Source organism: Sinocyclocheilus grahami, unplaced genomic scaffold, assembly GCF_001515645.1.
Source record: "Sinocyclocheilus grahami isolate Dianchi unplaced genomic scaffold, SAMN03320097.WGS_v1.1 scaffold1187.1, whole genome shotgun sequence".
In the NCBI taxonomy this organism is placed as follows: Eukaryota; Metazoa; Chordata; class Actinopteri; order Cypriniformes; family Cyprinidae; genus Sinocyclocheilus; species Sinocyclocheilus grahami.
The window spans coordinates 296,814-306,641 of record NW_015506366.1 but is presented as its reverse complement, the minus strand read 5'-3'; the positions used below and the strand labels follow the sequence as shown (position 1 = coordinate 306,641).

General features: G+C 37.7%; 2 protein-coding genes across 4 annotated transcripts in view; one reads left to right on the top strand and one right to left on the bottom strand.

Annotated features, from left to right (window-relative positions):
- The window catches only part of cops8 (COP9 signalosome subunit 8), a 9,010-nt gene extending 6,278 nt beyond the window's left edge, over positions 1 to 2,732 (bottom strand). The window contains exons 1-4 of the mRNA XM_016253535.1: positions 2,419 to 2,732; positions 2,011 to 2,081; positions 1,877 to 1,925; positions 1,664 to 1,796 (exon numbers count right to left, since the gene is read on the bottom strand). Of these exons, the coding sequence (XP_016109021.1) occupies positions 1,664 to 1,796; positions 1,877 to 1,925; positions 2,011 to 2,081; positions 2,419 to 2,508 (343 nt within the window). The 5' untranslated portion in view covers positions 2,509 to 2,732. The remainder of the gene's footprint in view (positions 1 to 1,663; positions 1,797 to 1,876; positions 1,926 to 2,010; positions 2,082 to 2,418) is intronic.
- Positions 2,733 to 3,232: 500 nt separating this feature from the next.
- asb18 (ankyrin repeat and SOCS box containing 18) lies at positions 3,233 to 9,828 on the top strand. 3 transcript variants are annotated; one of them, XM_016253522.1, is made up of 5 exons: positions 3,233 to 3,532; positions 8,011 to 8,278; positions 8,469 to 8,982; positions 9,163 to 9,276; positions 9,492 to 9,828. In XM_016253522.1, exons 1-5 carry the CDS (start codon positions 3,328 to 3,330, stop codon positions 9,675 to 9,677), a joined length of 1,287 nt encoding a protein of 428 aa, XP_016109008.1. In that variant the 5' UTR covers positions 3,233 to 3,327; the 3' UTR covers positions 9,678 to 9,828. The 3 variants fall into 3 exon arrangements, with proteins under 3 accessions (XP_016109008.1, XP_016109006.1, XP_016109007.1); XM_016253520.1 differs by lacking the exon at positions 3,233 to 3,532 and adding an exon at positions 4,885 to 5,178; XM_016253521.1 differs by lacking the exon at positions 3,233 to 3,532 and adding an exon at positions 6,573 to 6,846.

The window sequence follows — 9,828 nt, the reverse complement described above, 5'->3', positions numbered from 1 at the left end:
TTAAAATAAGCTGTGGCACGGCAGTAAATGATTCCTTGCAGTTGTCAGATCTGTTCTGGGGCAAAGTGGCCCTGGTCTTTATACTACCCTCGGCCAGTGGATGACATGCCATTCCTCCAACCAATCAGAGCACACATTCCTATCCACTTGTTTTCAAGATTCATTTTTGGAGAAGCAAAAGCCCCCACCCCTTTAAAGCCAGGTGTTGTGTCACGAGGATACCATTACACCCCTACCCTTTCCTGTACAGTGAAATTTCAATGTTGAAATATTGGAGGGGTGACAAACAAGTTTCATGTCAAGAAAACAAATCCTGTCCGTTACAAAACACCCTCTGAATTTGTATTGCTAATTTCTGTCCTGCACAGAATAATTATGATATTTTTTACAAGAAAACACTAAATTGTGCACTAAGCAGTCTATTTTGACTAGTCACCTTAAATAAATGACAAATAACAACAAAAAAATAATATACATTCACCTACACCATTCTTTTTCCCCCCCTTGAATTCAGAGGATATTATATTTCATTTTGAGGAACAACCCACAAATCACTCTAAATGTTTGATTTTTCAAAATAAATTATTGTTCAAATATTCTTGAGTAATTTGCTTGTAAAAAACAACCGTTGATGTCTTAAAACACAGTACATAGGGAACCCATGCATGGACACATGGAAAGGGTTATTTTTAACCTATCCTTGGCCTGGGTGGGTCAGGTGCTGGCACATGGGGGATCAAATGAAGGCTGTGTTTAAGCATGATCCCTGCAGATACTATATTAAATATGGACAAGAGATTGCAAAAGAATTGTTGCCATCTTACTTTTTTAACAAGAAAATGACAAAGTATTGATAAAGTAACTTCAGTCTTTAATTGTCCCTGCAAACAGTCATCATTCAAAGGACTCACACTTGGCCAGTGAATATGCGAAGTTAATGCCTGAGCTAAGTTTAGTCCTGAACCACTTCAAATGGAATCTGGGAGCAAGATAAGTGCCACTTCCCAGGATAAATGTAAATTTTTTCTTACACATCCATCCACATTTTGATCCTTGTAAAAGAGAAAGCTAATAATCACACAGAACATGTCATGTACAAAGTATAAAAAAAACAAAATCTGACAGCAATTAACTTGAAGTAGAGGTTGATTGACAACAGTGAATTCTGCCAGGAAATAGAAACCTATTTTTATTCTCTCTCTCTCTCACTAAAAAAATTCAAATCAAATCAATCTAGCCATGTATTTAATTATAAAGACAAAGAACACAGGCATGGAAGTGCACAGAACATTATATCCTGTTACATTGTCTGAATCGGTCTAGGAATTTGCTTGGCAATCTAAAGCGCATAATTAGATCTCTCCTTTACCCCATACTGACATTTGTTGGAAACACAGCTGATTGTTTTATATCAACATATAAATAACATCAACAAATAAATGCTGGAAATTAATGCTTTTATTCCACTACTCTGCCAAGAATGGCGACCCTACCATCTCTTAAATGCCAGATCATACCGAGGAGGACATGTAATTAAAAAGATAAGAAGAACCACAGAGCAGACAAAAATGTCAAGGTCATTCTATGCCACTTCATTATAAATTTCATTTTAGGAATAGAAAATAAAATACAGCATAAACCCCAAACCACATGATCTCAGTACCTCTTAAAGCTTCCATCACAGGGAGAATGTTTTCAGACCACTGGTAAGCATCAATTGCTGTGTAGATCCCTGGAAAATCTCGCTGCCAGATACGTTGTCCTACGGCCCATATAGCAGCCAGCTCTGGGTTTGCCTGTAATTAAAATCTGTATCAGAGACCTGAAATTGATTTAGCTTTATGTTAGACTAATTGGATCCAAATTTAAAACTCACTGTTTTGATTGCCTGTGGTATCCGTTTCCAAAGGTATCTGGCATTATTCCTGCATAAAGCAAATTAATGTTATGAGAGAATCAACTGATAATATAAATATGAATCAACATTAAATATATATGTAACATACTCACAAGTCATTGTGCAGGAGATACAGGACTAGTAACTGGGAATACACTTGAGGCGTAGCAATGCCACCAGGAGCCTAGGATACAATTTAAACGATGAATATTAAATAGATTAATATGACAACTTACATATAAACTGCCAGACAAACATGCCTGTTATACGATAATAGTTAACCACGTGCACAAAGAAAATGATTTTATTATTACTACACACAAAACTTCATAAACCCTTACACATAAGTTATATTCCGCAATAACAACATTTGTATTTATTTTATCTTATATTTATGCCTAGTGTTGTCTTTACATGACTAGTGTTGTTCAGCTGACAACCAAGTTACTGTAGCAGTTTACCAGATAACAAACATCTGCGGAATAAAAGCATTAATATATAAATCTCTCCGTCTGCTTTACCTCCAGCTCTTGAGTTTCAAACTGCAACAGCAGCTTTTCATCAAATTCAGCCATCATGACAGATACGGGCATCTTTTCCAAGAGCTTCATATGCTAACGGCTAAGGAAAACAAACCCGCTCCTGCTCTGGCTCTGCGACTCCTCCCTGACACCTGCTGGACTGGAGAGCAAACGACGCCACTACCCACTCCCAGAATCGTGGAATAGTTGACCTATTACCTATTATTTTGGATGCTATAGCTGGAAAACAAAAATGTGGGGAGGTACTGGAGACTAGTTTGAATCCTATTTAGCACGGAGGTTAAAGAGTTGCTCTTTCAGAGACCCATTTGTGTATTCTGTTAAAGCAGTACAGGACAGATTAGAGGCTTACAGTAGCTCTGTGAACCGCTCTTCTCAGAACAGCATAATATTGTTGACTTGATTGATTGACTGTTCTGCTACTGCTGGCATGCAGCTGCTCACCAGGTTTATGTCTAGTGAGAAGAGCATGTCCACAGATCCTCTCTCGCTGTCTATAATCCATCACTCATAGAACTGTATTTAGAAACACGTCTCCTAAATCAGATCCTTACTGTGAAATCTATGCTTACACATGAAGTTTGTAAATTTAAGACTTTCTGAAGTCGCACAGAATTAAAATAGGTTGTATTGCGAGTGTGATACAAAATGTACAATTTATTAGTACACTGTTTTTTTGTTGCTCCACTCTGGTAGATTTCACTGTGGGTGTGCACGTTGTAAATGCTCACGCCAGTCTTATAAACATTTAGATCGACTTACAGTTGGACCTGTCTATATTTAGATGTAACCACAGAGAACAACAACAGATGTGCCACATATGAAACTTATTACAGTCTCAGACTTAGTGGGAAAGAGGAAAACCCTACTGAGAGTGTTAACCAAACAATGTCAGGCGACATTGTATTAGATTACCCTGTTGAATCAGAATTTGTTAAGGCTCTTAAAGAAGCACAACGTAAGGAGGACTATGCATGTGTGCAGACTCTTCTCACAGAGGCAAGCAAAGAAAATCCAAATATCATCATAGAGCTGTCAAATGATGATTGGATGAAAGATCCTGATGTTGACCTCCCCCCAGCGGTACTGTTGGGTAAGTACAACACAAACATGCTGGAAAATGTATGATTAAATGCACACTGTTGAAGTTTTACTAGAGTTTGGTTTTCACACTTAATTGCAGAATTGGCATATTTTTTATCCCATCAATCAACACCGCTTCAAAAATGATTTTACATTTTTATTTAAAAATTTAAAGTATTTTGTATAGAACCCTGCTGGAAAAAAACAGCTAAATCCAGCCTAAGATGCTGAAAGTTTCTGGTTTTAGCTGGTCTCCCAGCCTGGCCAAGCTGGTTTTAGCTGGTTGGCCACCTTTCCCAGCCTGACCAGCTAAAGAAGTGGTCAAAAACCAGCCTACTGACCAGCTGTGACCAGCTAAAACCAGCCAACCAGGGTTAGGTTGGTTTTAGCTGTTTTTTTTCCAGCAGGGAACCCCTTTCATGTGTGTAATTGTTACAGCTCCCAGCATTTCTCCCAGTCTGTAGACCTTCTGAAATACTAAACTGAGGGTTTTCAGTTCTTTTTGTAATACACATTGTGAAAAAATATGCGGCAAACAAAAATGCAATATAAAGTTCCCTTCAACCAAAGCTAAAACTGAGAAGCTAAAGTTCTAAAGCTAAAGTTTATTGTCTCTCCCACATTGTAAAATATAAAGCAACAAACCATTAACTTGAATTTGTCCTCATTGCTTCAACATATTTGATGGTACATAAGTACAGCCATTAAATACTCAGGTATGTCATCAGCTCATTGCCAGATATTTTAAATTCAGCAGCCCATGTTTATGGTTACATGTGAGGTCACATGAAAGTGCAGCTAATGACATCTTTCACATGCAACTACACAGCTGCATAAGAACTGCATATAACAGCAATAAGAACCCTTAAAGCCCTATGTATAACAAATTGTTTTGACTTAATTCCAGTGATCAGCACAGTTAATGTTAAATAAACTAAATAGTCTGCATCAAGGAGAAACTGATGCCCTTTCACTTCTCACTGGAATTACAGTTGACAGCTCAGGGCACTTTTGGAATTAAGGTCACAATGTAAAACACCGGTGAGGATCAGATTCCCGGTCAGCTGTGATTGGAGGACAATGCCGTCGCACCTCATGATTTGTTGAAATGGAGAGTTTGATTCTATTCTTGTCTTGTGCAGTGGTGATATCATCAGCAATGCCTTCCATTCAGCTGTGCATCTGGCATATTTATCGAACTGACCTCTCTGGCCTCTGTGTTGTTGATGAAAACAATGATCAAGGCCCCCTTGTCATGCAATTACCCTGCTGATCACATGTCATTTGTACTAAAAATACAAGATATAGAGCAACAGTGATGATATAAATAGCCATAAAATCAGACAGGTAAGAAGTGGAAAGGATTGTCAATATTAGCCATGCTCTCCCAAGGCAGTGGGGCGTGTATTGTCAATCGAAAGGCCACATTCTTGACAGAGAGAAGGCGGTCGTCTTTAGACAGCAGTCAGGGTGTCAGGAAAGAAAAGACCAAGGGTTATAAACAACCAGGGATGGACTTCCTTTGTCCCCCTGTTCTCAATGACCTTCTAACCCACCACTGGAGAGACATGCAGGATGGATTCTCTGATCCAGAGCAACTGAACAAAGTTCTTGAATTTCAGAGCGATGAACTGCTGTGGACTGCTCAGAAATGGGGTGAGTCAGATTTGATGAATAGAACTGAGATTTATAATGAAACAATGAGTGTCTAATGTTATTTTAGGGAAGACAATGATTTATATATATATATATCAGCATCATGTTGGTCTGAAGCCTGCAGAAATGTGTACATTAATGTTTGTGCATTCAAAATGTTCCAGAGAGGACTTTTTTAAAGTATAAACTAAAACCTAATAAAATTATAAAATTCAGTTATACTCCTATATATATTCATATCAGGCATGTTCTTGAGCTTCAATATCCTGTTGAAATGCAGCATATGTTGTGCATCTGTTGTGAATAACACCAACATATGTTGAAATTTGTATTCTGGTTCCCAGAATGGGATACAGCTTACCTGGTGCACTTAACAGGCTTCTAAAATAGCTTAATACATAGTTTATAAATTTCATTATCACATTTTCATTATCACAGAATATAAAAAAAAAATCCAGTGACCAATCAGATTTAACTGTTTTGGTAATGACGTGCTGTAAATTGGATATCATCTGGATATGTATATGACATGTATGAGTCATACTGTAATCCAGGCTTTTACCACGGACAGCGTGTCTGCTAGTAAACACCCCTCACATTCCCTGCACTCCTTTTTGATGAGACAGGCATCTTACATGAGACACACTGGCATACTGAAGCTTTTCATGCAAGGATAACAAAGCTTGCATCTTCTAAAATAGACTAAATGTGCCATGCTCTACAAGTCCCTTTTCACTTAACTCACAGCATTGTGCTTCATACTATCTGTGGGTGAATGCAGCATTACTGTGATGAGGAATCTGTGTGGAGTTGACACAGGATTTCTAAGGGATTGTGGTAATCTTCTGTGCATATGAATGCCATGCACAGGTCAACACTCAAGAGCCCTGATGCGAGTTGCTGTTTGGGTCTGTCTCCATGCAACACCCCTACGACTCATTCTGCAGATTCCAGTAAAGATTTTCCTGGTGTGCCCGTGAAATTAATGATCTCATACAACCAAGAGTTTTTTGCCATTGCAATTAAACTTTCTGCTTCTACTGTAAATATTTAACGTGTAACACTGCAGCCACTTTTTAGCATACATGGAAGTAGCATTTAAAATCTGATCCGTTTAACAATGGAGCTTGTCTTAAATGGCCCTGAAAGACAAGTCTATTATTCAAATAAAACAAAAGGCAACAAACAGGCATAGATGGCAGAAGCTCAAAGGATTTAGCATCTATCTCATACATCAACAACTAAAAATGGCCCCAGTAAGCTATGACCAACTGATGGAGAACAATGGCTTACTAAAAATAGAGGCAAAAAGTGCTTGAAGCCATAGGAAAACATGACTAGCACTATATAAACTCAAGTCCTTGAAAGCCTAAGCCATTTGAAAAGGTAAGAGGATGCTAAGAACTATGCGCTTTGAGAACCTCTGTTCCACCGTGCAGCTGAATGGATGGCAGGCTCTGCTGGATGATGACTGTGAGTTAGGACAGGATCATTGGGAAAGAGCTCATTTACGCTCCTTATGGCTCTATAGAGCTTTAGTGAAGGGAGACACAAGAGGGCTTCGTAACCTCCTCAAAAGGAACTATATTGATGTTGATGTGTTTTACAATGTGAGCCGTGAGGAACTTGAGTGGCAAGCTCACACAGACACCAACTTTGGACCCTCAGGTAAAAACAGTCATTTGTGGGATAGAAACTTTGGAGGTGAATCAAAAAGATTGTTTGTTTTTTGTGCTGTATCAATGAATGAAACAAATATTGAGTTTATTCTCTGATATCAGAGAAGAAGCGAAAATTGTATGTTGCTGCTGTGGACAAATTTGATTAGATTTATATATTTAGATGCATTTTTATATATATTTATTTTTCTTTTATTGAGCATTTTAAACGATTATTTTTAGACTTTTTTGTACTATTTCTACTTTCAATATTTTAATTTATTTATATTTTTAACCAATTAGCAGACGTTTCTGTTATTTTAGTTAAATTGTTAGAGTATGATCTATTCTGAAAAACATTTATCTAATTTCTAAATGCCTAAATGGTTTGACATACACTACCATTCAATAGTTTTGGGTCAGTAAGATTTTTCTTATTATTATAAAAGGGATAGTTTCCTTGATTCTGATTGGCTGAGCCACGTTTGAAGCTGTTGTAAATTACTCTACAAACATACACCTTTGTTTACATTTGTCTGTTGCTCAGCAACCACTTTGTTGCAACCACAACTGATTCTGAGGAACTACATTGTTTGGTGGAAGAATACTGTTTTTATTAATATCATTACATTTTATTTGCTCTGTTTTATTTTGTGAAACCGTACTATGTACATGGAATAACCGTTTTATAAAAGCAATAAGCCCCATGAAGCCGTGGTTTACAGTGAATTTATAACAGCTAAGGGGGTTTTACATTCTAACAATGCCCCTTAGCTGTTATAAATTCACTGTAAACCACGGCTTCTTGGGGCTTTAATGCTTTATTATCACTGTTGAAAACAGTTGTGCTGCTTAATCTTTTTGTGGATTCCTTAATGCACTTTTTGATAAAAGTACCACAAAAGTTCAAAAGAACAGTATTTGTTTCAAGTAGATGAAAAGAAACATCTAAAAAGTCTCGACTGTCACTTTTCATCACTTTAATGCATTCTTTCTGAATTACAGTGTTAATTCCTTTCAGAAAAAAATAAATCTAACTAACCCCAAACCTTTGAACAGTAATATATGTATTTTTTTTTTAAGTATAATTTTGGTGTGTTTTTTATAAGATTCATTCAATAATTCAAACACATAATTTGTGACAGTCTGACACCTACAGTATTTCCCATTCCAGGTCTTTGGTCTTTGGAGTATAAAAGAGAACTGACAAGCCCACTGTGTATTGCTGCCGCACAAGGTTTCTCTGAATGTCTGCAATATTTACTGGAACACGGCGCACATCCCAACCTTATCGCAGGAGGAAAAGCAGCACTTCATGAGGCCTGTGCAAACGCCAACACTGAATGTGTAGAGCTGCTGCTGGAACATGGAGCTAATCCTAACCAGATGACAGACGAGGGACTGACTGCCTTACATCTCTGCAGAACACCACAATCACTACGGTATCATCATATGAATTTGATACATAATTCACTATGTATCATTACACCTTATAATAAATATAATCGTAGGTATAATTTTAAAGTATTTGTAAAAATATAAATATAATAGTCAAATATGTCATTATACACTAGTACAAACTAATATGAAATCCATACTAATATAATATAAATAATATTTAATCTCTTTAAGTTGTGCAAAAGCCTTGGTGAGATATGGTGCCAAAGTGAACTCACCCAGTGAAGAAGAGGAGGAAACACCACTGCATGTGGCATCTAGACATGGTCTGCCCCACCATGCACAGTTGTACCTACGATTCGGAGCCTGTGTGAACCATGGCAGCTCTTCGGGTGAAACGCCATTGGGGGTGGTTTGTGGAGTTGCCCCAGAAAAGACAGACAACAGCCAAGATGAACAATACCTCGAGATCTGTCGTCTCCTCCTGGCCTATGGAGCTCAGATTAATTTGTCTGATGAAGAACGCCGCAGTCCTCTTCACAAGGCTGCCCGCAATGTTCAGCTTAAGGTGGTGGAGCTTCTCTTGGACCATGGGGCTGATATCAGTGCCATTGACTATAACGGATGTTCACCGTTATCGAGTGTTCTACAAAGCTCTGTGGTTCGGCAAGGGTGGGAACCTCACAGGGTTGTTCAGACCTTGTTAAATCGGGGCTCTATTAAAGTCTGGCCACAAGCACTGCTGAAGGTGAACACTAAGATAATAGCCCTGAGTTTTATTCTATACATTAAACAATCGTTTTATTTCATGGCATAAACATTCTTCAATAAAAAAGGCTGTTTTAAAGTCTTATTCATCTTTCTTTTATCTGCTTTTTGGTGTGGTCACTTAAATAAATTATTTTCATTTGTATTTTTTGGTTTTAAGGTATTAACAGCCTGCGCAGAGGCACCTAAAACTGTGGAAATCCTGTTTAACTCATACACACTTGTTCCTGTGACCTCCAAATGGGTTGAGGCTATACCCGAGGATATTTTTCACGTAAGTCTTTCATCATTTTACAAGGGTTTTTGCATTCATTACAAGACGAAGGCTTTGGAAACATGATTCACATGTAGAATAAAAGTTTCAAAAATAGTGTAGCAAAACAATGCTAAAAGGTTTTAATTTTGGAATGAGTCAATGCATGCTGATGCTGTTGGTATTATTGTACCATATTAATACACAAATTATTATTTTTTATTTATTTGTTTTAGCTTCACAGAACCTTTTATGAGTCTCTCTTTGCACTGGAGTATAAACCACGTAGTTTGCAGCATCTGTGTCGGTCTGCACTGAGGAAAGAGTTTGGGAAAAACTGCTGCTCACTCATTCCCAGGCTCCCCATACCAAAGCCACTTGAACAATATCTTCTTTTGGAACCGGAGGGGTACATTGACTAGCTAGAATCAGACCTTTTGGCAGAAACCCTTAGGGAAGGGAACCTTAAGGGTTTTTAATGCAAGAAATGTAACACTCTGACAAAGATGACTGCCTTAAGTTTCACTTGCAAAGTCACCATACAGTGACATTTTTAGAGATTGTATTTTTACC